Genomic DNA, 25,115 nt, shown 5'->3' on the forward strand with positions numbered 1-25,115 from the left:
TCTCCATGTCTCTCTCCTGCGGTCTGGGCTCGGCGCCCTGGTATTCTCCACCGGTTTCAAACGCAGCGTCCCTCCCCGTAGCGCCGTTCCCGCCAGTGCCCACGCGTCTCGCACTCTTACTTGCCTCCCTCCCTCCTCACTGATCACTGAGCACTCTCTTTCTGGGGGAGTGACGTGCCCGCCTGGCCGCCAAAAGCCAAAAGATGTGCCACAGGTGGTCACATCTTCTTCCTGCAGCCTGCAGAAAGAGGCAAAAAACGGACGCGCCCACATGCACACGGACACCAGGGAAAGGGACAAACCCGGCAGAGGCGGTCTTTGGGCGCGCGCGCACAGGGATCACCGGGGGCGCATACGGCCATGAGCCGAACGGGTGCTGCAGGCCACACAGGGAGAGAAGGGAGAAGGAACGGATCCTCCACACCCACGCTCGTGTGCCCTCTCTTCGTTGCGATGACGGGGCGAGGGGCGCACAGGCATGCCAGCCGTGCATCTCTCTGCTTTGTGTGGGTGAGTGTGTGTGGCGCAGAGGGCAGAGAGCAGGGGGCGTCTCTCGGTGCAGACAGCGGTGTGGCGGCTTGTGCGCGCTGGGGGGTGTGCTTCTGGCCGGGACATATATTTGATCCCGCCAAGGGCCCGCACCCTGAGACACTCCGGGACCCGCTCGCGCTGAGAGAAAACGCACGGGCCACCAGAGCGAGCAACGCGCGCGCGTGCCCAAAACGACACACAGAGGGGTTCCTTTGTTCGAGCGTTGGGAGCCGTTGTAGGTTTCAGACAGAGCCCCCACCCCCCGGTGCAAGCAGCCAGCCAGCCAGCCGACGACCCCCCCACCCCCCCGTCGCTGTCTCGAGTCTGGCGTCTCGTGTGTCCCCCCCGTTTTACCCCTCTCGCCTCTTCTTTATCCCCCCCTTGCCATCAACCCATCCACCCATCCATCCATCATCATCAGCAATCTCTTACACCACTTCCTCGTACCTCTTCTCCCACCTCGTCCTCCTCCATCCATCACTCCCACATCCTCCTCCCCCTCCCACCCATTCACCAACCCCTAGCCGCAAGCGAACACATACTCCCAAACCCAACCCGCCGCCGCCGACCCCCGGAAAACTCACTCAATTGCTCAATCAAACCGCCGCATCCCACCAACACCACCCCGCTCCGACCACCCCTCTCCGCGGTACAACTCTGCGACACGTCGCGCCATCATCCATCGCGCCGCTCCTGTCGCTCAATCGTCCCCTCCCTCCTGTGCTCGTCGCACATCTCTAACTCGTCTCGCCAAGACGCTCCTCAACCGGCATACATTGCCTAGTAGCCCACCCTGGAACCAAACACCTATTTCCCCACCGTCGCGGGTCGAGGTGCCATGCTCGGTGGACCCACAGAGGTTGAAGTCTACCATGCCCCATACAAAGAGTGCGTTTTCTTCTCTCTCTCTCTCTCTCTGCTACCTTGGGATGGGGCGGTCCGTGATGCTGCAGACTTGTGGAGCGCAAGCGCGACGAGTGACGTGTGTCGACCTCTCAACCTGCGCCCCCCCCCCCCCCCCCCCCCCCCCCCCCCCCCCCTCCCCTCCTCCTCAGATCTCGAGAGTGTGCGTAGCTGACACCGTAGCAGGGGACCAGGCATGGAAGAGTCCATCTTGTACCCACTCCCGCCGCCCCCTGACGTGCCCACACGTCCACTCACCGGCGACGAGGGTGCGCGTGTAGAGTTACTCTACCGTCTCCTCTTCGTAAGTACTGAGATTGACCATGTGTGAGAGGCGTTACTGACGATCTGTGCAGTTCCTCGCCACCGCACCTACCAAGTGGACGTCCCTTCCCACGAGCGTAAGTGTATGGATCTGCCATGTAAAGCCCAGATCGCTCCCCCGCTGACTCGCGTAGCCCCTCCCGGACCTCTCCAAGTTTAGACTCCCCAATGGCGAAGACGTCGCCTGTGTGCTCTGGAACGGCATCTACCACATCACCGGCACTGACATTGGTGAGCACCATTACCCCGAAAATCACGCCCCCTCCGCGCTCCGCCCCGGACTCGAACTGACGTACCATAGTGCGCGCCCTTCTCTTCCGTTTTGAGGCTTTCGGCCGTCCCGTCAAGCACACCAAGAAGTGGGAGGAAGGCGTCTTCTCGGATCTGCGTAACCTCAAGCCCGGTGTCGACGCCTGCCTCGAGGAGCCCAAGTAGGTTTTCCCTCCAACAATGTGGATGACATCTTGCTCACACCAACCCAGGTCTGCTTTCCTGGACTTCCTCTTCCGCAATGGCTGTATTAGGACTCAGAAGAAGGTGCGTAGTTGGACTGGCCCCCGTCAATATGACAACTGCTGACCACCCCAACAGCAAAAGGTAGTTACCACGATTCATGTCTATATGGGCAGCCCACTAACGTTCCCAGGTCTTTTATTGGTTCTCTGTGCCGCATGACCGTCTGTTCCTCGATGCCGTTGAACGCGACTTGAAGCGCGAAAAGGCGGGCCAGGAACCCACGTCGGTTGTCGTTGGCGAGCCGGCTCGCAGCTTCAGGTGAGTCTGCACGAATACACGATCAGTCCGTTGTTAACACTTGCAGGTATGACCCTCGCCGCGGCCTGTACGAGCAGTTTATGGGCAGTAACCGTGGCATGGAGGCCGCGATTCTGGTGAGTAACCCAGACCATCCCCTGACCCATACCAACGGATGTCTGACACTTCTTCCAAAGGATCAGGTCTTCCCCCTCCAGTCAAGCATTGCGTCTACCATACCCCCAGGTGTTGCCGATCTGTCGCGCCAGTCCAGCATGGACCCCAGCCTCGGGTATGACAGCCAGGGTATGGACCCCAGCGGCCAGTGGATCGGGCGTGTCAGTGCAATTGATCCTTCTGGACGTCCTGTTCCCGAGTTTTTTCAGCCGCCGGCAGACCAGTATAACGGTCCGGGAGGCCTGCCGCCGTTCGTGACCCACGAGGGTAGCTCTGCGTACAAGCGCAAGCGTGTCCGCTCGAAGCGTTCATCCCCGGACAAGTCTGTGGAACCCGGGCTCGATGACGAAGGCCGCGGGGAGAGGGACGACAGCGTTGTTTCCGACATTGACCGCAAGCGCAAGGTGCCCGGCTCGCGCTCGTCCACTGCCGCTCCTGAAGGAGGCAGCAGCTCAAACTCGGTGCCCGCCAAGGGTGCAACGGATGAGAAGCAGTTTGTCTGCGTCTTCGAGTTTTGCCGTCGTGCTTTCAAGCGTCTCGAGCACCTCAAGCGTCACATCCGTACCCACACCCAGGAGCGTCCCTTTGCGTGCAAGCTCTGCGCTCGCGCCTTTTCCCGCCAGGACAACCTCCTGCAGCACCTCCGTCTACACAGCAAGGTCGACGCCAACCCTCGCGGCCAGGACAACGACGACCGTCTGAGTGCCCCGCCCTACGTCGGCCGTCGCTGGCCCACGCAGTCGCCCGCCCCGGCCGAGGACATGATGGCGCACGTCGCTGCCGGCAACAACGGCGCCCAGTTCTCGATGCCAAGTTACAACAACAACAACATGGCCTACCGCTCCACCACTGTGCCACCCGACTGGCTCTCGACCATGCAACCTCCTCCTGCTTACGCCTGGGGCGGCGGCGGGAGCACTGCGTCGTCGAGCGTCGCCCCGCACCCATCATTCTCGCCGGCGCCCCCAACCCGCTTCCGCTCCGTCACCCCGCAGATGGCCGCGGCGACAAACTACTCGTACGGATCCATGCCGCCCCCGCCCGCCCCGGGCCTCATGCAGAGCATGAACCCCATGGCCACCGCGGCGCCAACCTCGTACCCGGTGTATCAGGACCCGCACGCCCAAGCACAAGAGTACGGCTTCGTGCCAGCGGCCTCGGGCTGGGTTGACCCCAACCTCGGCGCCATCGACGCCGTCGCCGGCGGTGGTGGTGCGGGCGGCACGGGCGGCGCGCCCGACGACGGGGTGCCCAGCGCCACCACACAGGACCGCTACGACCTGGGCCCCGGCGGCGCAGGCCACGACGTCGACTCGTCTGGCTGGCAGGCCCCGGCCCCGGCCCAGTGAGCGCAACGCTTTTGGTATCCGGGTCGTCCCCGCAAACGAGACAGAAAGACAAAAAAGTACGAGACGGCCGCTGTATCTACACTCCTCCTCTCCCCTGTATTCATCGATACCAACGCGCTCTGTGAAGCTCGACCGTCGTTTGGCGAGATACCCCCGCTCCCCTCCCTCCTCCCCTTTTCCCTCCTCCCTTCTCCCTCCCATGGCCTATGGACTCTGCATATTTCCCTCTCGCTTCTCCCCCTCTTACTCTTAGTAGCTCGTATTCTGTATATACCCCCCGCTAGCCGGTATGTTTCCTTTTGTGGATGCACACTACATGACACACGACACGGCTGGGCATTGGCTGTGGCGCGGGGGCACTGGCGTCCGAGGTTTGTGCTTCAGCTTCAGGTAACACATTGCATCGCTCATAACGAATAGAATAGGGGGGGTGGGGGGTTTTGAAAAAAAGACATGGAGGACGACGCCGGTTCGGGGGCGGGGGCCACAATGCATACACGAGGCCGTCACGCCGTCACGTCGTCACGTCGACATGTCGGTCGCCGGCTTAGTCGTCGCGGCGCTCGCGCTCGTCGACGTCAATGTCCTCGGGGGCAGGAGCCGGGGCGCGCTCCTCGGCGTCGGCGTCGCCGTTGCCGTTGCGGGGAGCGGGCGAACGCGAGCGCGAGCGCGAGCGGTCACGCGCGTCGTCGCGGCTGTCGCGGACAGGCGAGGGCGAGCGGCGGCGCTGGGGGGAGGGCGAGCGGCGGCGGGGGGAAGGCGAGCGCTCGCCATCGCGCTCACCGTCGCGCTCGCGCTCGGCGTCGCGGCCGCGGGGCTCGTAGTCGCGGTCACGGCGGGGCGAGGGCGAGCGGCGGCGCTGGGGAGAAGGCGAGCGGCGGCGGGGAGCCGGGCGGCGGAAGCTGGGAAGAGTTAGGTGCAGTCCACAAACACTAACTCACTCCTCGTGACGCCACGCAGCGCTGGGTGGGCGCTTGGCCCACTGCACGGTGATGCGGCGGCCGTCGATCGAGCGGCCGTGCATGTCGTAGTATGCGTCCTCGGCGTCGTCCTCGCGGCGGAACTCGACAAACGCAAAAGCTGTAAAAGAGCCAAACAAAAAAAGAGAATTCGCGTGAGCACAGTCTGTACAGATACCTGGGTTATGTGGCGAGGGTGGGGTGGGTCTTGGGCCAGCGGGCCAACGGGGGCGATCGCTTGATCGACACGACGTTCTGGAAGGAGGGCGCGGCAACGGGGGTGGGGTGGGTCTTCACATCTCACGGGATCGTAGCCTCTGCCTGGCATAACGGCTCGCTCGCTCGCTCGCTCGCTAGCGAGTCGCGCACGCAGTGTGCTCGTGCTCGGTCTCGTGCGTTGCGCTCGTCTTCAATCGGGTGCGTGCTTGGGGCCTGCGTCTTCGCTCTCGCGTTGGAACGCGCCTTGGCAGCTTTGGGGCGAACGTCGCCACTGTCCGATGTCTCGAGAGACGGCAAACGGAAGGAAAAAACTCGAATCCTCGAGTCGCACGGTTGAGAGACGGGGTCGTCTCATCGCACTACGAGCGAGAGGGGGTCATGAGGGTGGTACTTTGGGGGTGTGATGGAAACAGGGAAGGGGCATGGATGGGAGAGAGAGGAAGGAAGGGAGGGGAAGGAGACGTCTCGACGGCTTTCACACGACGGCAGCTGGGAGGAGAGGAGGGAACACTTACGGCTCGACGAGGCCGTCTTGAGGGCGGGAATGTCGCAGCGGACAAGGCGACCAAAGCGCTCAAACTCGTACGCGAGGTCGCGCGCACGGAGGTTGGGGTTGAAGCCGGTGACGTAGAGAACGCTGTGGAGAGGGTCAGCTACAGGAGGTTCGGTGGATTGTCGGGGGGTCGCGTGCCGCGCAGCAGGCGGCCGCTAGACATGACGCACGTCCTGTTCTGTGGAGAGTTAGTGTCCTGTGTACTGGTGTTTGCAATGGTCAGCTCACCATTTTGGAGGTGGATGGCAGGGATGAGAGTGGGACAAGTGGGAGAAGGCAATGGAAAAGCGTGGTCGGGAGGTTGACAGGGCATGAGGTGTGTGGTTCTCATGAGCGCCTCAAGTGGGGGTCATTTAAAGACTACCCAAGCCGCATGCGGCCCTGAGTGGGGAACCTGGGGAGATTCATGTTGCAAGACTGGTTCATCCTTCCTTTGCACGACCCATCCCAACGGCCGTACCATCAAGCACGATCTGCCAAAAACGCCTTCCACAACCAGCGTCAGAAGGGTGGTCACTACTCCCAAAAAGACGCTGCTTCACAACGCAGCATAGCGCACAGACTGGCCGGTTGAGTTGACGTCACTCACCAGGCGCCACTTGGTGGCAAACCCAGGCCATAGCGACCTTACCTGAGCTTGGCTGGCTTGTTGGGGCTGCCAAGCATACTGGACGATATCGCTAGTTGTTGTGCGAGTTGGGGAGCGCCTTTACGCCAAACCACGAATTGGATCATCAGTTATGGCGTAGAATGAAGGAGGCTTGACTGCGTGACACGCTACTTGTAAGCTGTAAAGTAGGCAATGTTTATGCAGTTGTACCAGAGGACGTCATCGGCAAGCTCAATTCAACTACAGCTTCAATACCCAATGTAAGCCACGGCTTGCTGCGGCGGTGGCGAAAAGGAAATTAAGCAGGTTTCCGATGGCGCATCGATCCGCATCGACACTTTGGATCTTTGGACCTGGTCCGGACGGGACGAGATCCCAGGCAATATAGAAGAGAGAGAGTTCAGCAAAAATTGCGGTGTGGGGAATCTAGTCTAGAAAGCATAAGACCCAGTGAGCCAGTGAAGCCCTCGCAATAGAACTCGACATATGAACTGACTGCGCTGTGGGGTAGGTTTTTGAAAGGGCCCCGTATAGGCGGCCGCCCGTCGCGGATGACGATCCTGCCACTTTTATTTTGTGCTGGGATCCTGGCCATCCTGGGTACCGGAGTGTGGCTCGCCAGCGTCGCGTCGTCCCGGCGGGTTTGCCGACACCATGAGAAAACTGCTGGTATTGCTGGGTCCACAATGGGTGCCTGTTCCCGAATTTCTCAGCACCCAGTTTCTTAAACGTCGTTGGCCCCAGGTCTGGTTGAAAGGTGTGATATGTGATGGCTGTTGTATATGCTGCAAGGGCATCGCTCTCTGCCTGTGTCTGTCCGTTGAGCACCATCTGCCAAAGGTGAAACACATGCAGCAGACCATATTAGGATAACGTGCAAAGTGCCCCCGTTAATCACATCAACAACCACCTTTTCCCCCAGCGCACACCCTGAGGAATCGAGGAATCAAGGTTGACTGACGCCAGTAAGGCCCATTGTGCGCTCGCTGGGACGCGCCTGGGGGAGAAAACAGTCACACACACACACACAGCACACGGCACTGCCTTTTTTTGTCCTGTCCTTGACACAACCGTCCCTCACGATGTATGCATTATACATGCATAGTCTCTTGGGTCCGTCTTCCTCTTCACTCTTTTCATTTCAATGTTCCATGCATGGCAGTTGCTGTGAAGACCCCGCCGCGGTTGCCGTGAATTGGCGTGGTGGAACGAGGTTTGCAGGTCAACCAGGTCCCGCGCGAGATGGCGCACCGCCCTACGGCGTGGCCATGGTTACACCTGGGCGGGGCGGCGGGTCCTCTCTCCCCCTTTCGCACTGAGACGCTGGGTTCCCCCTTGCTGCATCTCTGCACAACCTGTCTCGTCTCTTTCATCTCCCCTTCTCCAGCCACCCCACCCGTTCTCTTTTTCTACTCTTTCTCTCACTCCCCCTCCCCCCCTCTCTCTCCCCACCGTTCTAGGTCAACAAGAGGAGGCACTCCTCTGTCGCCGAATCGCTACTGCTAGGTCGCCAGCAAAACAGGCTCTTTCACTAGCGGGGACAAACACCACATCTTTGGGACCAAGGCCACGTCGCCTTACCCGCCATGTCTCTGTTTCCTCCTGGGCCGTCGGCAGCCTCCTCGAAGCGCATCAGCTCGCGCTTCGAGGGCATCACCGACCTTTGGTAAGCTTGCACGTTCGCTGCGTCCTGCCTTGCACGACGTGTGTTCCATGGGCACCGGCGCTGACAGTCCGTTCCAGCGCCCTCCCTTCCATCGCCGAGGACACTGTTCTCGCCACGCTTCGCGAGCGGTACAGCACTTCACAGCAGTACACCGCAGTTGGATCGTCTGGCCTCGTGTCTATCAACCCTCTGACCTACCTTCCCGCCAACGGTGACCAGACTCTCCAGGACTATGTGACCGAGTACTACCGTTCAACGGGCGACGACCAGGTTGGCGACCCTGCCAACATGCGTCTCGGCCCCCACATCTTTGGCCAAGCGCTCAGTGCATACTACAACATGCGTCGTACCGGCCAGGACCAGATCATGCTCATGACGTGAGTAGCATTTTACGCACACTGACAAAAAAGCTGTAGCCGCCGGCAGGGTTTCTCAGATGCTGACGCCGCAGTGGCGCAACGGGCTCTGGCAAGTCCGAGATGCGCCGTTTGGCCATCAAGGCAATGTCTGAAGTGGCTGTCGCTGCCTCGGGCAAGAAAGGCTCCAAGGTTGGACCTCAGATCGCAAATGCCCAGGTGAGTACCCTTGCTTCTGTACAGCACGGTCAGTTGTGTGTGTGTGTGCTAAACCCAAAATCAGTTCATCCTCGAATCGTTTGGCAACGCCCACACAATCTCCAATGACAACGCCTCCCGCTATGGCAACTACACCGAGCTCCAGTTCACCGACCGCGGCCGTCTCGAGGGTCTCAAGGTTATCGAGTACTACTTTGAGCGCTCGCGCGTGTCCCAGCCCCCCGCCAACGGTGAACGCAACTTCCACGTCTTCTACTACCTCGTGGAAGGTATCGACGGCGACGAGCGTCATCACCTCCGCCTTGGCCAGACCAGCGAGTACCGCTACCTCCAGAGCCGTGCCCGCAGGACGGGTGCCAGCGACCGTGAACGCTTCCAGCAGCTCAAGGCTGCCTTCCGCACCGTCGGTCTGAGCAACCGTCTCGTGGCCCAGGTGTGCCAGCTTCTCGCCGGCATTATCCACATCGGAAACCTCACGTTTATGGACGACCCCTCCATGCATGAAGGCGCCATGGTCACCAACGTCGATGTCCTCCACACCGTCGCCGAATTCCTTGGTGTCTCCAACGCCGCCCTCGCCGAGATCTTTGCGTTCAAGACCATCCTGGTCCGCAAGGAGATCTGCACCACCTTCCTTGACCCCGAGCAGGCCGAGGCTGTCCGTGACGAGCTCGCCCGCACTCTCTACTCCCTCCTCTTCTCTTGGCTCAACGAGCACCTCAACCAAAAGCTGTGCAAGGACTCGTTTGGTTCGTTTGTCGCCATCCTCGACCTCCCGGGCCAGCAGAACAATGCCGGCCCCTCGCTCGGCGTCAACTCGATTGACCAGTTCTGCTTCAACTTTGCCAACGAGAAGATGCACAACTGGATCATCCACCGTGTCCACGAGACCCCGCTCGCCGAGGCGGCTACCGACCAGATGGCCATGGAGCGCATCCCGTACTTTGACAACACCGAGTGCCTCAAGATGTTCAACGACCCCAAGCACGGTCTCATTGCCATTGCCGACGACCAGGCCAAGCGCAAGAAGACGGACCAGAACATGTTTGAGCAGATGGCCAAGCGCTACGCCGGCCACTCGTCGTTCCAGGCCGGTCACTTTGACCGCAGCGGTTCGGCCTCGTTCACCGTCAACCACTACGCTGGCCCCGTGGCTTACACCATTGACTCGTTTGTGGAGCGCAACGCCAACGAGACCAGTGCCGACATTCTGCGTTTGCTCCGCGGTACCGCTACCGGCACCAGCAACGTTCCTGACCACCAAGGTTCAAACAACCCCTTCGTTCGCAGCCTCTTCTCGTCGCGCTCCATCGCTACACAGGCTCACCCTCGCAACGACGACACGATTGTCGCCGCTCAGCAGCCCGTCAAGCCCATGCGTGCGCCCTCGACCCGTCGCAAGCGCGGTCCCAAGCTCACGGCCGTTGCCGAGGAGAAGGACGGCGAGGACGTGGATGCCGAGGTTGGAGGCGGCAACGACGAAGGTGCGGCGGGTACGCACCTCTCGTGCGTCGCCGGTCAGCACTGGCAGGCCCTTGACACCCTCTTCTCCACCTTTGACCAAGCTCAGCCTTGGTTCACCTTTTGTTTGCGCCCCAACGACTCGCAGCTTGCCGCGCAGATTGAGACTCGCTCGCTCAAGCAGCAGATCCGCAGCCTGGGTCTCACCGAGATTGCCCTTCGTCTGCGCACCGACTATGAGGTCCGCATGACTCACCAAGAGTTCTCGGATCGCTACCACGACGAGTTTGCCGAGCGTGCCATTGGCAACCAGGGTTCTCCCGGCGACCGTCTTCGTGACCTCAAGCGTGTCATGAAGCTCGACGACACTCACATGGGTGTCGGCGCGACGCGCGTGTTCCTGTCGCACGACGCATTCCACCGCTTTGAGGACCGTTTGCGTGAGGAGGAGGGTGAGCAGCGCCCTCCTCCCCACCAGGGCCGCGAGCGTTACGACATGTTCGCCCCCGGCCAGCGTGGTGCGGAGCCCGAGGGCGAGGTCGAGACCATGTTTGACTACCACGACCGCAACGATTCGACCGCTGCCCTGCCCCTTGTCGCCCACCAGCAGCCAGGCCCCCGTGCCGCCGACTCTGACTATGACGACGAGTCGCGCGGCTTCGCCCCCTCCCAGGCCAGCGGTCCCTTTGGCGACTCGGCTTCGCACATTGGCTCCGAAGCGTACGCGCCTTCGCGCAACATGTTCCGCGACGTGCAGAACACTCGTGGTGAAAAGGACGTTCTCGACGAGCTTCCAGACGATGGCGAGGTGGTTGAAGAATACAAGGAGTCGCCCGCCCGTCGCCGCTGGGTCTGGCTCTGCAAGTTCCTCACTTGGTTCTGTCCCGACTTCCTCCTCGACAAGCTCGGTGGTATGAAGCGTCAAGACATTCGCCAGGCATGGCGCGAAAAGCTCGCCATCAACATTATCATTTGGTTTATCTGTGGCTGTACCATCTTCGTCATTGCTGTTCTTGGTCTCCTTATTTGCCCTACCCAGCACGTCTACACCGAGTCCGAGCTCGAGTCCCACAACTATGACGATAACCCCAACAACGCCTTCACCTCCATCCGTGGCGAGGTCTTTGACCTCACGGCGTTCTGGACGGTTCACACCACCGTTGTCCCCATTATCCCCGAAAAGACCATCATGACCTACTCTGGTACCGACGCCACCCCCATCTTCCCCATCCAGGTCTCGGCTCTCTGCAGTGGTACCACTGGTGCTCTGAGCCCCTACATCACTGTCGACTCGAGCAACTCGACCGACGTCTACGCCAAGTACCACGACTTCCGCATCCAGACCGACGACTACCGCCCCGACTGGTACCAGGAGCAGATGATCACTCTGCGCTCGCGCTGGAAGAAGGGATACATGGGCTACACCAAGAAGGACCTGAAGAGCATGGCCAACAAGGGCCAGATTGTCGGCTACATTGACAACCTCGTCTACGACATGACCACATATGTCAACCAGGGCGGTGGTGGTCTCAGTGTTCCCGACGGCATTGATGCCGGCACGGTCGACACGAGCTTCATGTCCGAATCGGTTGTGTCCATGTTCACCTACAACTCGGGCAAGGACGTGACCAAGCTCTTTGAGAGCCTCAGCGGCGTCATTGGCGACGAGGTTCTCGGCTGGCAGAAGACCTGCCTGGAGAACATCTTCCTCATCGGCCAGCTCGACACGCGTGACTCGCCCCAGTGCCTGTTCTCGACCTACATCCTGCTCGCTCTCTCGTGTGTCATGGTCGCTGTCATTGGTTTCAAGTTTATTGCTGCCATTCACTTTGGTCACGCGCGCGCCCCCGAGAACCACGACAAGTTTGTCATTTGCCAGGTGCCCTGTTACACCGAAGGCGAAGATTCTCTGCGCCGCACCATCGACTCGCTTGCCAAGCTCCGCTACGACGACAAGCGCAAGCTTCTCTTTGTTATCTGTGACGGTAACATTAAGGGTTACGGTAACGAAAAGGCCACGCCCGCGATCGTGCTTGACATTCTCGGTGTCGACCCCAACCTCGACCCCGAGCCTCTGTCGTTCCTTTCGCTCGGCGAGGGTGCCAAGCAGCACAACATGGCCAAGATTTACGCAGGCTTGTACGAGTCTGGCGGCCACGTCGTCCCTTACATTGTCTGCGTCAAGGTCGGAAAGCCCACTGAGCGTCCCAAGCCTGGAAACCGTGGCAAGCGTGACTCGCAGATGCTTCTCATGCACTTCCTCAACAAGGTCCACTACAACGCGCCGATGAACCCCATGGAGCTCGAGATCTACCACCAGATCAAGAACGTTATTGGCGTCAACCCCAGCTTTTACGAGTACCTGTTCATGGTCGATGCCGATACCACTGTCGAAGAACTGTCTCTCAACCGTCTCGTTTCGGCGTGCATGCACGACAAGAAGATTATCGGTATTTGTGGTGAAACGTCCATCTCCAACGCCAAGCAGTCGATTGTCACAATGTCCCAGGTGTACGAGTACTTTATCTCTCACCACTTGTCCAAGGCATTCGAGAACCTGTTCGGCTCGATCACCTGTTTGCCCGGTTGTTTCACCATGTACCGCCTGCGCACACCCGACACCAAGAAGCCGCTCTTCATTGCCAACCAAATTGTCCACGACTACTCGGAGAACCGTGTCGACACGCTCCATCTCAAGAACCTTCTCCACCTTGGTGAAGATCGTTACCTGACGACCCTGGTTCTCAAGCATTTCCCCACGTACAAGACCAAGTTTGTTCGCGACGCAAAGGCCGAGACTGTGGCTCCCGACTCGAGCAAGGTTCTGTTCTCGCAGCGTCGTCGTTGGATCAACTCGACCGTGCACAACATGGCGGAACTCATCTTCCAGGAGAACCTGTGTGGTTTCTGCTGTTTCTCGATGCGTTTCATCGTCCTCATCGACCTTATTTCTACCATTGTCGCGCCAGTCACCGTCGCATACATCGGATACCTCATCTACATTATCGTCAAGGACGGCAGCTCGATCCCGACGCTTTCCATCATCATGCTGGCTGCCATTTACGGTCTGCAGGCGCTCGTGTTCATCTTCCGTATGCGCTGGGACATGATCGCTTGGATGCTCTGTGAGTTGATCTTATCGTGTTGGACATGCGCTAACTCTCTCTCCAGTCTACATCTTGGCCATTCCAGTCTTCTACTTCTACCTGCCCCTCTACTCCTTCTGGCGCATGGACGACTTCTCCTGGGGTTCCACGCGTCTCGTGGTCGGCGAAAAGGGCAAGAAGATGGTCATTCACGACGAGGGCAAGTTTGACCCCAAGTCGATCCCGCTCAAGAGCTGGAACGACTACGAGAACGAGCTCTGGGACCAAGAGTCCAACCACTCGTACGGCACCGGCCTCGAGCCCCTCAACAAGTCCGAGTACCTCGGCTCGCACGCCGGATCGATGTACGGCGGACGCGAGTCGGCGTATGGTGGTGGCCGCGAGAGCCTCTTCCAGGGCTCGCACTACAGCGGCTACAACACCAACAACAACAATGCCAACCGCGGCCTCTCGCCGTCGGGCTCGTACACCGATGTCCGCAACGCATCGCGCGCCGGCTCGGCGTACGACTACCCCGCCCCCCGCGGCACCTTCTACGGCGGCGGCGGTGACACTGGCTCGTCTGGCCACCTTGCCGACACCAACAGCCTTTACGCCACTAGCTTCTACGGCCAGCCGCCCGTCCAGCCCAACGCCAACAGCATGTACGGTATGCCCGTGCGCGGCGACACGACCGACGACCTGCTGGGCGACAACCTTTCGGATGCTCAGCTCGAGGCTAGCATCCGCCGCATCACCGACAGCGCCGACCTCGACACCCTCACCAAGAAGGGTGTCCGCAAGCAGCTCGAGACCGAGTACGGCATCAGCCTTGCGTCCAGGAAGGACACCATTAATCGTATCATCGAGTCGGTTTTGGCCGAGTAACGCACGCTCCTTTAGACGATGTACGAACGAACAATGAACACGGACACTTACGACGGCAACGCATGCTGCTCATAGGTATAATAGAATGGCATTCCAGGCATGCATTGCATCGTGACGAAATGTGGTTGTGTTGCAGCAGGTGTGGAGGTGCAGAGCATATCATGATCGGCGGGCGCGCGGGGGGCAAGAGCGGAAGTAAATTTTGGCCCGGTTTGCCACCGCCGCACGCCTACGGCTTCCCTGCATAATCTTGAAATTTCCAGTCCGCGATACACAACGTCTCAACGTCACCAGTCGTTCAGTCACCCGACCATCCATCATGAGCGAGCCGTCGACGTCGAAGAAGTCCAAGAAGGACAAGAGGCCAGCCGAGGCCGTCGAGGACCCCGAGGAGGTCCCCGTCAACAAGAACAAGCGCCACAGGAAGGAGAAGCGTGAGTACCTGGAAGCTTCGTGTCCAACCCGAGCTAACCAACCCACAGCATGGGACACCGACGACATTGACCAGTAAGTATAGCTAGCTACGGGATTTCCCTTCCAAATGTAGCTAACAGTGTCCAGCTGGAAGATTGACGCCATGCCCGCCCCGGACGCTGGCGCGCACACGCCCTTCCTCGAGGAGTCGTCGTTTGCCCTCCTGTTCCCCAAGTACCGCGAGCCGTACCTCCGCAGCGAGTGGGGGTCGATCACCAAGGCGCTCGACAATGTCGGTCTGGCGTGCGAGCTCGACCTGGTGCAGGGCCGCATGACTGTGCGAACAACCCGCAAGACCTGGGACCCGTATGTGGTGCTCAAGGGCCGTGACCTGCTCAAGCTCCTTGCCCGTGGTGTGCAGGCCCCACAGGCGCTCAAGATTCTCCAGGACGGCATCGCGTGCGATGTCATCAAGATTGGCGGCCTTGTGCGCAACAAGGAGCGTTTTGTCAAGCGTCGCCAGCGTATTGTGGGCCCCAACGGATCCACCCTCAAGGCCATCGAGCTCCTCACCGACTGCTACGTCCTTGTCCAGGGTAACACCGTCTCGGCCATGGGCTCGTACAAGGGCCTCAAGGAGGTGCGCCGTATCATCATCGACTGCATGAACAACATCCACCCCATCTACCGCATCAAGGAGCTCATGCTCCGTCGCGAGCTGGCAAAGGACCCCAAGCTCGCCAACGAGTCGTGGGACCGCTTCCTCCCTTCGTTCCAGAAGAAGCACCTCAAGACGTCCGAGAAGACGGCGCGCAAGAACGCCGCTCTGGCGTCCAAGGGTTCCAACGCCAACGACACTCCTCTCGGCGCTCCCGTTGCCGAGGCTGCTCCTGCCGCTCCCGCTGCTGCTGCCGCGTCGTCGGCCCAGCCCGAGGCCAAGAAGAAGAAGGTCTACACCCCCTTCCCTCCCGCCCCCCAGCCGTCCAAGCTCGACCTCCAGCTCCAGTCCGGAGAGTACTTCCTCAGGACAAGCCAGAAGGAGGCTGCCGTCAAGCACGAGCGCGAGGAGCGCCACGCCCAGGCCGCCGAGACGCGTCGTGCCAAGCGCGAGGAGATGTTCATCGCTCCCACCGAGACTGCCGCCCCGACCGTCGAGGAGCGCAGGAAGAGGCGCAAGGACGCCGACGCCTAGGCGTCTGGGTTGCGCTGCTGTCGAAAACAAACAAAAAGGCGTTGGTTGGTATGAATACCATCATACCAGTCAGTCACCCACTCGTGGCCTCCCGTACATATATATGGCTTGCTACATACACCACGCATCATTAGCATTATGGCCCGGCTATCGGGCGTGCTCGTTTTGCTGGCTCTCTCGTAGATGCATGTTGTAATACAACGACCTAGACAAAGTAGCTCGGTGCGGCTGCGCGACGCATGGCAGGGTTTCTCTGGTCGGTCTGGTTTTCGACCGCGGCGTCGTACACTTTGAACGTCGTCTTGCCCTCGTTGTCGACCTGCATGATGGACGCAGAGTTGCCGCAACGGTAACAATAGTTGGGAGCAGACCACACCGTCACCAGCTGGTCTCCAAACATGTGCTTGTAGCCTTCTTGCACAAGCTGGTGCGCGCGGGCTACCAGCTTGATGCCGTTGACGTGGTTGAACTCGCCCGTCACCTTGGAACCGAACAGCCAGCCTGCTCCACGCGGCGACACGGCCCATGTCTCGACATCGTCGGGGTCGGACCACATCAGGTCTGCAGAGTTAGTCGGGCGATCACAGCTCCATTCCTTGGCCGCTACTCACCACAAAATGGACCCTCATGCGGCACCTCCTGCGCACGCGATATTGTCCGCACCTGGTCTAGGGTGCGAATGTCTGGCGACAGTCCGCCGTGAACACAAAGGATGGATGAGTCGATGATCTAAGGCAAGGGTCAGCGGCAAGCACAGAGACAATAGAAGCGAAAGGAGCCTTGCCTCATTGTACTCACTGCTGCCAAATTCAAGTGGTCAAACACGTTACAACATGCGCGCCACACGCTCGGGTTGCCGTACTTCTGCATACACTCGTCGTAGAAGCCGTACACTTGTGTGATTTGTCGCGACTCGTGGTTTCCACGCAGGAGGGTGATACGGTCAGGATACCTGGAAAAGACGTCAGCACGAGCACGATTGAGGTGGGGTACGGCTGGCCGGACGCCCGAGGACGGAATGGACAAGAAAACGGGTTGGAACGGCAGCTCGCTGTCGTCTGAAAAGCGCCAGGCATCCGCCATGACAGCCGACAAGCCAGGGCCCCACGGCCACTCCACCTCGCTCCTCCCTCTCGACCTCGTCCTCCGCAGCGGCCACCGCGTCCGCGCAAAACACTGACCTGGCCTTGTATGCTAATAAGAGAGACAGTGTCTCGAGCGAGTAGTATCCTCGGTCAACAAAGTCGCCCTGTAATGTCAGCGCTGTCTCACTTGAAAAAGGGTTCGGAAAGTGGTGCGGACCGCGGTTGTTGGCCACACCCGTGGACGACTTCCTTTCGCCTTCAGATCAGGCCAGAGCGCCATCACTGGGCACGTCATATCCACGAGCTTTTAAAGTCACAAGCAAGCAAGACGTCTGCTCCACATCCAATACACCATACGCGCTTCAAAAGCTGACTCACCATGAAGATGTAGCTCGTATCGGGTGGGTCTCCTCCTTGCCTAAAGATCTCGAGAACGTCCCAGAACTGGCCGTGGATGTCACCGCAGACCGTCACTGGTGCTTGCACTAGGTGAACATTGCTCTCCTCGAGGAGCAGGTCGGCTACACGCGCGCAGAGCGCCTTCATCTGTCGTTCGGGAAGGTGCCTGCATTTCCGGATCTGGAGTGTGTCAGCGGCCTGTGGGGGACCAACTGGCGCCCGCGTCGTGCACGCGATGGCAGCAAGCACGTCCGCGACGGCGTGAGGGGTTCCATGGCCAGCATTGGGCGGCGACGACGGAGTAACAAGCCCCCCCTCACTTCATGAGGGCCCCGATACCGCCGGACGGCTCCGCGATTTGACCCTCCGCCGACCCTTTGCTTTGGGGCACTACTCACCTTCTCAATCCATGCGTCGGGGTCTGATTGAACGGCTGCCATGTTGAGCGCTGCGCGTTGCGCGCTGCTCTGTATGCCGAAGGGCGAAGCTCGAAGCGGGTGGGCGTGTGATGGGGGTTGCAAGTCGTCAGCGTTGCCGTAGATGGTTGTTGCATTGGGTCTCTCTGGCGGCAAACAGGCTGAAGGGGTTCAAGTGTCGAAACAGAAATGACGTGGGCATAAACTGGCGTTATCAGTCACGCGAGTGGGCTCCTCACTGACGGCATGCGTGGTAGGGGCAGTCATCGATGCAATGCTGCAGGCAACAGTTCACTGCGTTGAGGCGGGCACTGGTATGACGCGCTGTATGCATATAGGTACAAAAATGGCCGCATGCAAGGCCGCATCTGATGTCCACATGCCACCTTCCGGTGTGGTGGCGTCAATGCGTCAATGACGGCGGTGTTGCTACGGCCATGACATGTCGGTGAGGAATGCGCGTCTCGGGCAGTCGACAGCGACCACGTATGGTCTGGGAGTGTGTCTGTCGTATACCGCGCTCAATGGCCGTCACCCGGAAGCTTGACGAGCCGCTTCCACTCGGAGACGAGCCACCTCCTGGAGTTGTCTCGTGGGACCCTTGCATGGTCGTTACCTTCGAACAGACCAGCAGCCTGTGCAGCGGCGACAACGGTCGTTTCTGTCCTCGCACGGTCCTCGGCACGGGCGCGAGCCTCGCGGCGCTCATTGCTGAGCCGAGACATGGCAGGTGACCGGGCAATTGCGGCACGAGCGAGCGAGGTGATGCGTTGAGTCTTGAACGCGTTGTCCAGCGACCGCACGAGAGCGATCTCGGCAGCCCTTGCATCTTGCGGGATGGGCATGTAGATGTACGCCACGGTCACAAGGAACAAAACGACGGTGCGGATGGTGTAGAGCGTTGGCGCGAGCTATACTGTCAGCTTCAGGTCTTGCAGGGGCTTCCGAGCTCACATGGTCACAATCGCCGTCCAGACGAGCACGAACATCCCAGGTCCAGCGCACGCCAAAGTCTCCCGCAATGAGGGCGCCGAGGACCCAACCAACGACAGGGCGGAAGCGGTCCGCACGCTCGCGGGCACTTTGTCCAGCAACCCACTTCCAGCCCATGAGACCAATGACGACCGCCTCTACCACGTAGGGCGTAACGATGCTGGGCAGCGCAGCGAGCGCCATGTCGCCCTTGGACTTGCACCATGCGCAGCGCATGAAGACGTCGTGTCCCCAGCGTGCGTACTGGTAGCGTCCATCGAGGTTGCCGAGGCGGGTGAGCAAGAGGTCGAGGAGTGGGTACGAGTCTGGGTTGGCCTCAAAGTCGTAGAAGGGAACGCCGGCGGCACGCAGAACAATGGGGCGGAGAACGTCCGAGGGTGTACGGATCTTGAGGCCATGTGAGACGAACACGTCGTACGGGGGTAGAACGAGAGCCCAGAGAGTGTAGAGCGCGTGTGCAATGAGAATGGCCCAGACAGCACTCGTGAGCGGTGCACGGGGTTGGTTGCCGTTGCGGATGAGCCGTTGTGCGCGTGCCAGCAGACCGGGGCCAAAGACGATAACGCCAAAGCCCACAAGCTGTCGGTATGTACTCAGAAAGTGTATCAACCAGCCGAGCATGGTGAAGAAGAGTGGTCGAGAGATCGAGAGAGGAAACGAGACGTGGATGGTCGGAAATGAAAACAAACGACGCGACGTGACGGCAATCCATGATCCGTGCCTGGCGAGAGGGAGACCCCCCAAGCCAAGAGCCGTTTTGGTGGCAGTCGATCCTCATGGGATATTGGCTCTACAGCTCTACAGGTGTTTACAGTGGACCAGTGGATAGCTTGTCCTATGATATGAACGGAAACATGGCTCTTATCTTTCTGCTGCCCCTCGCGTACTTGAGTTGGATTTGAGATGCGCATGACGTGTCGTTGGCTGTTCCCAACACATACCCACAGTGGTCCGCAAACGTTGGACATGGATAGATTGTGTTACGACCTCAGATATTCCTAGCATACGAATCACGTAGCGGGCACACTGCCGTGTTGCGGAAGTCCAATAAGCTCTGGGCAGATCCGTTTTGCATTCCAGTGTCCTACAGCAACTTCCTTCCCCTACTTCATTCACTACACCTTTACATCGACGCAGGTGACGTCAAGCGTCGTCTCGTCCATGTTGAGACAGGTGGCCTGGTGGCTACCCTTGGGGGTGAGGACATTGATGTCCGTGGCAGTGATACCGTTGCACACGGTGCTGCTGGAGCACTCCAGGGTAGCCATGTACGGCTCATACTTCTTGCTGGTGGTACCGGTGAAGTTGCGGAACGTAATGTTCTCGATGGTGAGCGGCGATGGGAACTCGGTGCAGAGAGTGAGGTTCTTCTGCCCGTAGCACTGGGTGATCTGAAGTGTTGCGTTAGAACTCGCCTTCCCTCGCGTCCCCCAAATAAAGCTCACCTCAATCGCGTAGTCGACGTTCTCCGAGTAGATGTTCTGGTAAGTCACGTTGTTGACGCGGCCCGAACCACCACCGCCCTGGAGGTCGCCAGAGAGAGCACTGGGCGAGTTGGGCCAGACCTTGATGCGCGCGGCGTCGCTCGCGTTGTACATGTTGATGTCGGAGACGAGAATGTTCTCAACAATGTCTGTGAATGTTAGTGGCCATCTAGGTGAATGTATGGATAGACTAGTTTGACTCACCGAACTGTCCGACATACTGGCCCAACGAGCCCACGCTGATACCGTGCGAGCCGTTGCAGTGCAGGCCCTGGACAACCATGTCGGTACTGTTGGGCTTGAAGCTGACGCAGTCGTCGCCGTTGTTAATGACACTGTTTTGAATGACAATGTTGCTGGAGCGGTAGGTGTCCCAGCCGTCGGTGTTCTTGGCCACGTTCTTCGAGGCCGAGAAGCCGCTGATGTCGTTGTTGTCGAACAGGACGTTGGACGAGTTGGCCATGAAGTGGTAGTACATGGGGCTGTAGCGGAGGACAATGTTCGAGATGATGGAGTTGGTGAGACCGTCGTAGCCCATGAGGACAGGGCGCTTGATGTAGATATCCTTTGCGTACAGGTCATACCAAACCTGGCCGTTGCCGTCGATGGTGCCACCTGCTTGTCAGCCCCATGTGGCGTTGACTGCCACATTGTCACTTACCGCCATACATGAAGACGTCGTCACCTCCCATCTCTGCAAACAGTCAGCCAAGGAAGACGGTAGCGGCGTGAGGGACGTACTGAAGAAAGTGGTCACGTTCTGGAAGACAAAGTCGAAACCGTTGGCCTGCCAGTAGTCGGTGTCGTTGGTGAACTGGACTTGTTAGCTGGCTGCCGCAGACCTAGTCTTTACCCACTTGAATCTTGCCCTGGAGGTCTGCAACGGTCAGCTTTGACAGAATAGACTTGGGCCATGAACCCACCCAGGTCAATGTGCTTGAGGAAAGTCAGGTCCAAAGCCGTGCCAATTGTGTACGTGGTGTTGGCAGCGAAGATGACATGGCCACCAGAGTTGCACTTCTGGAGGGCCGACATGACGAGGGCCGAGTCGTCGCTGCCATCACCGTATGTCTGGACGGTGCACGTCTTGCCATTACGGTTAGGTGGGTTGGGGCTGGGCTTCTTGCATTGGTGGGGGTGAGCGTGAACGTTAGGGCGGTTGGACGCATGGCTGTTCGGCGTGTGCGGTGTCTTGTTGTTGCCCTTGCCGTTGTTGCCGGTGCCAGGGTTGGGAATGGCGGCGACAGCCCCCAGAAGGGCGAGTGCGGAGAGGAGTGAGGCCTTCATAGTTGTTGGTGTGGGGCCACTCTCATCCCCGCGACGCGTGTCTCTTATACTGCCCACACGAGGTCAACACCGACTGCGTGTTCCGCCTCGAATGAACACCGAACAGCCAGTCCGGATATGGAATCGGAAACACGCTGCGTTCCAAAACGCTGCGGCCCGCAGAATGACGATCGGACCGGACGGCCCGCAGTTAGCGGCAACGTTAATTTGAGCACTCGAGCCTTGGCACTGCGCCGCAGGAGGTGGTGTGCAGTCCATGTCATGCGCGGTTTATGGTGCACATGACTACGCGGGCCGGGGGACCCGCAAGAAGAGGCCCCGACGTTGACGCCGAATATGCGCCGCCGATACACACCACCACCGCCACAAAACCGTTGATTGGTCTCTTCTGTCCCGAAACAACGTTCTTAGAAGGGACCCTCGCGCTCAGTGTCGTCAGATGGAACCTGCACAGCGGCCCGGGGACCCGGGGGCAGACCTGGGGACTTTGCTGATGCCAAGAACGCTTGTAGAGGGAGGTTGCCGTGAAAGAGCAACGCCGGTCGTCACCGCCGCCACCTTGAGGACTGCCCGGGCGGCTGCCACTGGGCATTCCGACCCTGCCCGCAAAGAAAGCCCTCTCAGAGCAAGGTCTTACAGGAGGAAAGGAGTCAGCTCCTCTCAATCAACGCCATCGCCTGTGCATCTGTCTCAAAATGGATCCCAAACGTTCGCTCCTACTGGGCATTCAACAAAACATCGCCGGTCGCGTGGCCAAATGGTACGGCGTCTGACTACGACTTTGTCTTCGTTTATCAGGAGATCGCGGGTTCGATCCCCGTCGTGACCTTTTTGGACATCTAGAGAGCATCAGGACGATGCTGAGACGCTGTAGGATGTTGTTGGAAGGTTAGAAGACGATGTGGTGCGTTGGAAAGCTTTGCGGGGGCACTGTGGCACAATTTCTCCGCCATGTTTCCGGTTTGGCCGATGTGTATGTTACTCGTCAGGCTGCATCATCCCAAACTGTCTAGTATCTGTATCTATGCCGCCACCGCTGCCTGGAGGTGCTGGGGCACGTAGTGTACAGCTGTAGCCACGGTCTCTGCGCTCTCGAGCGCCGACTGCTTGGCCACTTCGGCGGACTGCATTCGGTTGCGTTCAAGAGCCTCCGCAATGAACCGGCTGCCAGTCTACCAAGTCAGCACTTGCTTCTCGGTAGGACCCTATAGGTGCTACTCAATGTACTCACGATAGGGGGGTATTTCTTCTCGGGACCCTGGATAACAATGTCCGACCTGGCCTGGTTGAAGAAGGCAATGGAGTAGCGCGGTCCACGAGGCTCGTCGCCCTCGGGCAGGCGGACGCGGTGGTAGGTCGACTTGAGGCGGTCATCGCTCCAGCGCATGAGCTGGTCGCCAATGTTGCACACGATCGAGTCCTGCCGAGCCGGGACAGGGAGCCAGGTAGCACCCATGCCAAAGTCGCCAACAACCTTGCGGCCGGGACACACCTCGAGGCCACCCTCGTTCTCCCGCTGGAACAGCATGGTGAGGACGTCAAAGTCCGCGTGCGCTCCTGCACGCCAGAAATTGGGACCGAAAGACTTGCCCTCGGTGGAGTGGTAATGCAGCAGGCGGAGGACCGACTGTGAGTCGCCTTCGCCAGCACGGTCGACGGTCCCGGTCGTGAAAGTGTCGCGAGGAAGGCCAAGCCCGTCTGCCAGGCACTCCATCACGCGGACTGAGACGCTGAAATTGTCAGCTCTGAAGGGGGACCATCGTCTGAGCTATTCACCCTTGCACCTGCGCCATGAAGACCTCAGCCCTCTTGCGGAAGTCTGGTACGTCCTCGTCCGCGGGCCACAAGCCCTCCATACGTGCAAACTGAAGCTGGAGCGACTCTTTCTGGTCCGCAGTACCAGTACTGGGGCGAACCTGGGTGTTCTTCTCCCAACCAGCATTCTTGCCGTTGAGTGGTGTCTTGCCCTTTGCTGCATCCGGGAGAGCAAAGAACGAGCGCGACAGCTCGAACGCAGCGTCGACGTCTTCCTGTGGGATGCCGTGGTTTACCAGGGTAAAGAATCCCACCTCAGTAGAAGCGTCTATGAGCTCGGCGATGATCTCGTCGCGGCGAGCGTCGAAATCGTGAAGCGAGATGGAAGGGACGGACATTGCTGCTGCGGCGGTGTGGTTAGGTGGGTGTCAATGATGCCGGTGTCGCGCTTCATATACTACTCGGTCACTACAATACTGGCGCCTCCTCCGGCATCCAAGTGCGAATGACGTTGTTCAACAGAATGTGGGCTCGGCGGAGAACCAAACGTCAACTGCGAGATAAGGCGAGATCGGACAAACCCTCTTCTGCCATTTGTGTTCCCTTCCTCGCCAAGAACGAAATGGTTACGCTCCGCCGAAGGTCCGCCGACGATTATTGCTGTCGGCGATGGACGAGGTGCTGCCATGTCCGAGCCAATCGGCCAGCAGGACTTGTGCGTGTAGATGAGATGAAGAGATGCTTGGAATTGCATCCACAAAGCCGCTACCCATTAGACCTCACCCCAAACGACCGGCCATGCTCGTCGCCACACTGGCAACGCTTGTTCTGTCTTGGGCCGCACCTGCCGCGGCATACAACGGTGCCATTCACCCCGAGTACCAAGAGGGACTGTCTATCAATGACGTCCCGGCTGCTCGCAGACTGCACTGGATGCGTGTTGCCAACGAGGCCATCTACGCCGACGGCCACCCTTGCCCACAGGCTCCGTTCGGAAGCGCCATTGTGAACACCACCTCGGACGAGCTAGTCTGCGTCACCAGCAACCGCGTTGGGACGACTGGCGACCCGACGATGCACGGCGAGATCTCGGCGATCCGCGCATGTACCGACGTCCTCGCAGATAGGGGCATGAGCCCAAGCGAGATCCTGGCTGCTTGGAAGGAGTTTTCCCTCTACACCAACGGCGAACCGTGAATCGATCTACATGCATCTGCAAACGAGCCGCGCTGACCGCGTAGCTGCCCCATGTGCGCGTCTGCAATTCGCTGGGCGGGCTTCAAAGAGGTCATTTACGGTACGAGCATTAGCACCATTGCCAAGAACGGTCGTAGCCAGATCTACATTGGCGCCAACGAGGTTTGGGAGAAGAGCTACTCAATGGGCCACGCAACGTTGATGCTCGGCAACATTCTGACAAACGAGACGGACCCCTTGTTCGCCCACCAGTTCAACGAGTCGGCTCCTTGCCGTACGTTCATGTTTGTAACTGTGCTAACATAACAGCGACCGGGTGCTCGCGCGAGCACGTTGCTGGGAAGCGCGTCTCAGTCTGTACGCCAGTGGACAACTGGGAGCAAGTGGTCAGGCGAGCAGGTAAGGGGCTCGCACTTGTGCACAGGGATGAGTGGCATGATGAGCTTTAGACTGTGTCCAAGTTCAGCTTGGTCCTTTAGATTATGGTGCAATGGATGTGAGGACATGTATTCAGATCGTCTGGACTTGGTTTGTGAGGGTGCGAGTCGTGTTGTGACTGGAGAGATGTGGGTTACATGGCCGGGAGCGGCTACATCCCCTGTAACTCCAGCTGGCCCTTGAACAGTACAATGCAGTTCCATCTCACAGACCTATCCTATGCGCTTATTGGATAGAAGCAAGCATGGACATCTCTGGAGGTTACCCGCGCGGCAACCTGTTAGCTACGCATGAGATGTCGGCGGAGTGTCGGAGGAGATGATACGAAGCCTTGGTTGTTGCTCGATGCTTGAACTGCCAGAGTGGGTTCGGTGCCGGCTATAACGGGCAGCTTTCGTACT

General features: G+C 59.4%; 9 protein-coding genes and 1 non-coding gene across 10 annotated transcripts; 5 read left to right on the forward strand and 5 right to left on the reverse strand.

Annotated features, from left to right (window-relative positions):
* Positions 1–1,630: 1,630 nt before the first annotated feature.
* Positions 1,631–4,037, forward strand: STE12 (homeodomain transcription factor ste12; the record flags this gene model as incomplete). The annotated part of the gene is made up of 9 exons (XM_028616581.1): positions 1,631–1,738; positions 1,791–1,835; positions 1,893–1,989; positions 2,060–2,189; positions 2,241–2,295; positions 2,350–2,355; positions 2,405–2,532; positions 2,579–2,648; positions 2,709–4,037. 9 exons carry the CDS (start codon positions 1,631–1,633, stop codon positions 4,035–4,037), a joined length of 1,968 nt encoding a protein of 655 aa, XP_028480438.1.
* Positions 4,038–4,584: 547 nt separating this feature from the next.
* EHS24_000762 (uncharacterized protein) lies at positions 4,585–6,081 on the reverse strand (the record flags this gene model as incomplete). The annotated part of the gene is made up of 4 exons (XM_028616582.1): positions 4,585–4,939; positions 4,979–5,117; positions 5,731–5,852; positions 5,939–6,081. 4 exons carry the CDS (start codon positions 6,079–6,081, stop codon positions 4,585–4,587), a joined length of 759 nt encoding a protein of 252 aa, XP_028480439.1.
* Positions 6,082–7,964: 1,883 nt separating this feature from the next.
* EHS24_000763 (uncharacterized protein) lies at positions 7,965–14,054 on the forward strand (the record flags this gene model as incomplete). Its single annotated transcript, XM_028616583.1, has 5 exons — positions 7,965–8,044; positions 8,122–8,421; positions 8,496–8,619; positions 8,684–13,205; positions 13,252–14,054. The coding sequence occupies 5 exons, from the start codon at positions 7,965–7,967 to the stop codon at positions 14,052–14,054; spliced, it is 5,829 nt and encodes a 1,942-aa protein (XP_028480440.1).
* A 319-nt stretch (positions 14,055–14,373) lies between these two features.
* On the forward strand, positions 14,374–15,660 carry EHS24_000764 (uncharacterized protein; the record flags this gene model as incomplete). The annotated part of the gene is made up of 3 exons (XM_028616584.1): positions 14,374–14,488; positions 14,537–14,561; positions 14,616–15,660. The coding sequence occupies 3 exons, from the start codon at positions 14,374–14,376 to the stop codon at positions 15,658–15,660; spliced, it is 1,185 nt and encodes a 394-aa protein (XP_028480441.1).
* A 205-nt stretch (positions 15,661–15,865) lies between these two features.
* On the reverse strand, positions 15,866–17,584 carry PPP6C (Serine/threonine-protein phosphatase 6 catalytic subunit; the record flags this gene model as incomplete). The annotated part of the gene is made up of 6 exons (XM_028616585.1): positions 15,866–16,221; positions 16,272–16,389; positions 16,459–16,612; positions 16,842–16,909; positions 17,124–17,324; positions 17,543–17,584. 6 exons carry the CDS (start codon positions 17,582–17,584, stop codon positions 15,866–15,868), a joined length of 939 nt encoding a protein of 312 aa, XP_028480442.1.
* Positions 17,585–18,081: 497 nt separating this feature from the next.
* Positions 18,082–19,174, reverse strand: EHS24_000766 (uncharacterized protein; the record flags this gene model as incomplete). The annotated part of the gene is made up of 2 exons (XM_028616586.1): positions 18,082–18,471; positions 18,515–19,174. The coding sequence occupies 2 exons, from the start codon at positions 19,172–19,174 to the stop codon at positions 18,082–18,084; spliced, it is 1,050 nt and encodes a 349-aa protein (XP_028480443.1).
* Positions 19,175–19,668: 494 nt separating this feature from the next.
* EHS24_000767 (uncharacterized protein) lies at positions 19,669–21,324 on the reverse strand (the record flags this gene model as incomplete). The annotated part of the gene is made up of 7 exons (XM_028616587.1): positions 19,669–19,944; positions 19,999–20,186; positions 20,242–20,652; positions 20,699–20,731; positions 20,779–20,851; positions 20,895–20,914; positions 20,961–21,324. The coding sequence occupies 7 exons, from the start codon at positions 21,322–21,324 to the stop codon at positions 19,669–19,671; spliced, it is 1,365 nt and encodes a 454-aa protein (XP_028480444.1).
* A 743-nt stretch (positions 21,325–22,067) lies between these two features.
* EHS24_000768 lies at positions 22,068–22,153 on the forward strand. Its single transcript has one exon. It is a non-coding gene; the product is annotated as a tRNA-Arg (tRNA).
* Positions 22,154–22,346: 193 nt separating this feature from the next.
* EHS24_000769 (uncharacterized protein) lies at positions 22,347–23,477 on the reverse strand (the record flags this gene model as incomplete). Its single annotated transcript, XM_028616588.1, has 3 exons — positions 22,347–22,496; positions 22,556–23,054; positions 23,101–23,477. The coding sequence occupies 3 exons, from the start codon at positions 23,475–23,477 to the stop codon at positions 22,347–22,349; spliced, it is 1,026 nt and encodes a 341-aa protein (XP_028480445.1).
* A 400-nt stretch (positions 23,478–23,877) lies between these two features.
* EHS24_000770 (uncharacterized protein) lies at positions 23,878–24,725 on the forward strand (the record flags this gene model as incomplete). The annotated part of the gene is made up of 3 exons (XM_028616589.1): positions 23,878–24,272; positions 24,321–24,550; positions 24,631–24,725. The coding sequence occupies 3 exons, from the start codon at positions 23,878–23,880 to the stop codon at positions 24,723–24,725; spliced, it is 720 nt and encodes a 239-aa protein (XP_028480446.1).
* Positions 24,726–25,115: the final 390 nt, after the last annotated feature.

The sequence above is a fragment of the Apiotrichum porosum genome (genome assembly GCF_003942205.1).
Source record: "Apiotrichum porosum strain DSM 27194 chromosome Unknown scaffold_1, whole genome shotgun sequence".
Taxonomy (NCBI): domain Eukaryota; kingdom Fungi; phylum Basidiomycota; class Tremellomycetes; order Trichosporonales; family Trichosporonaceae; genus Apiotrichum; species Apiotrichum porosum.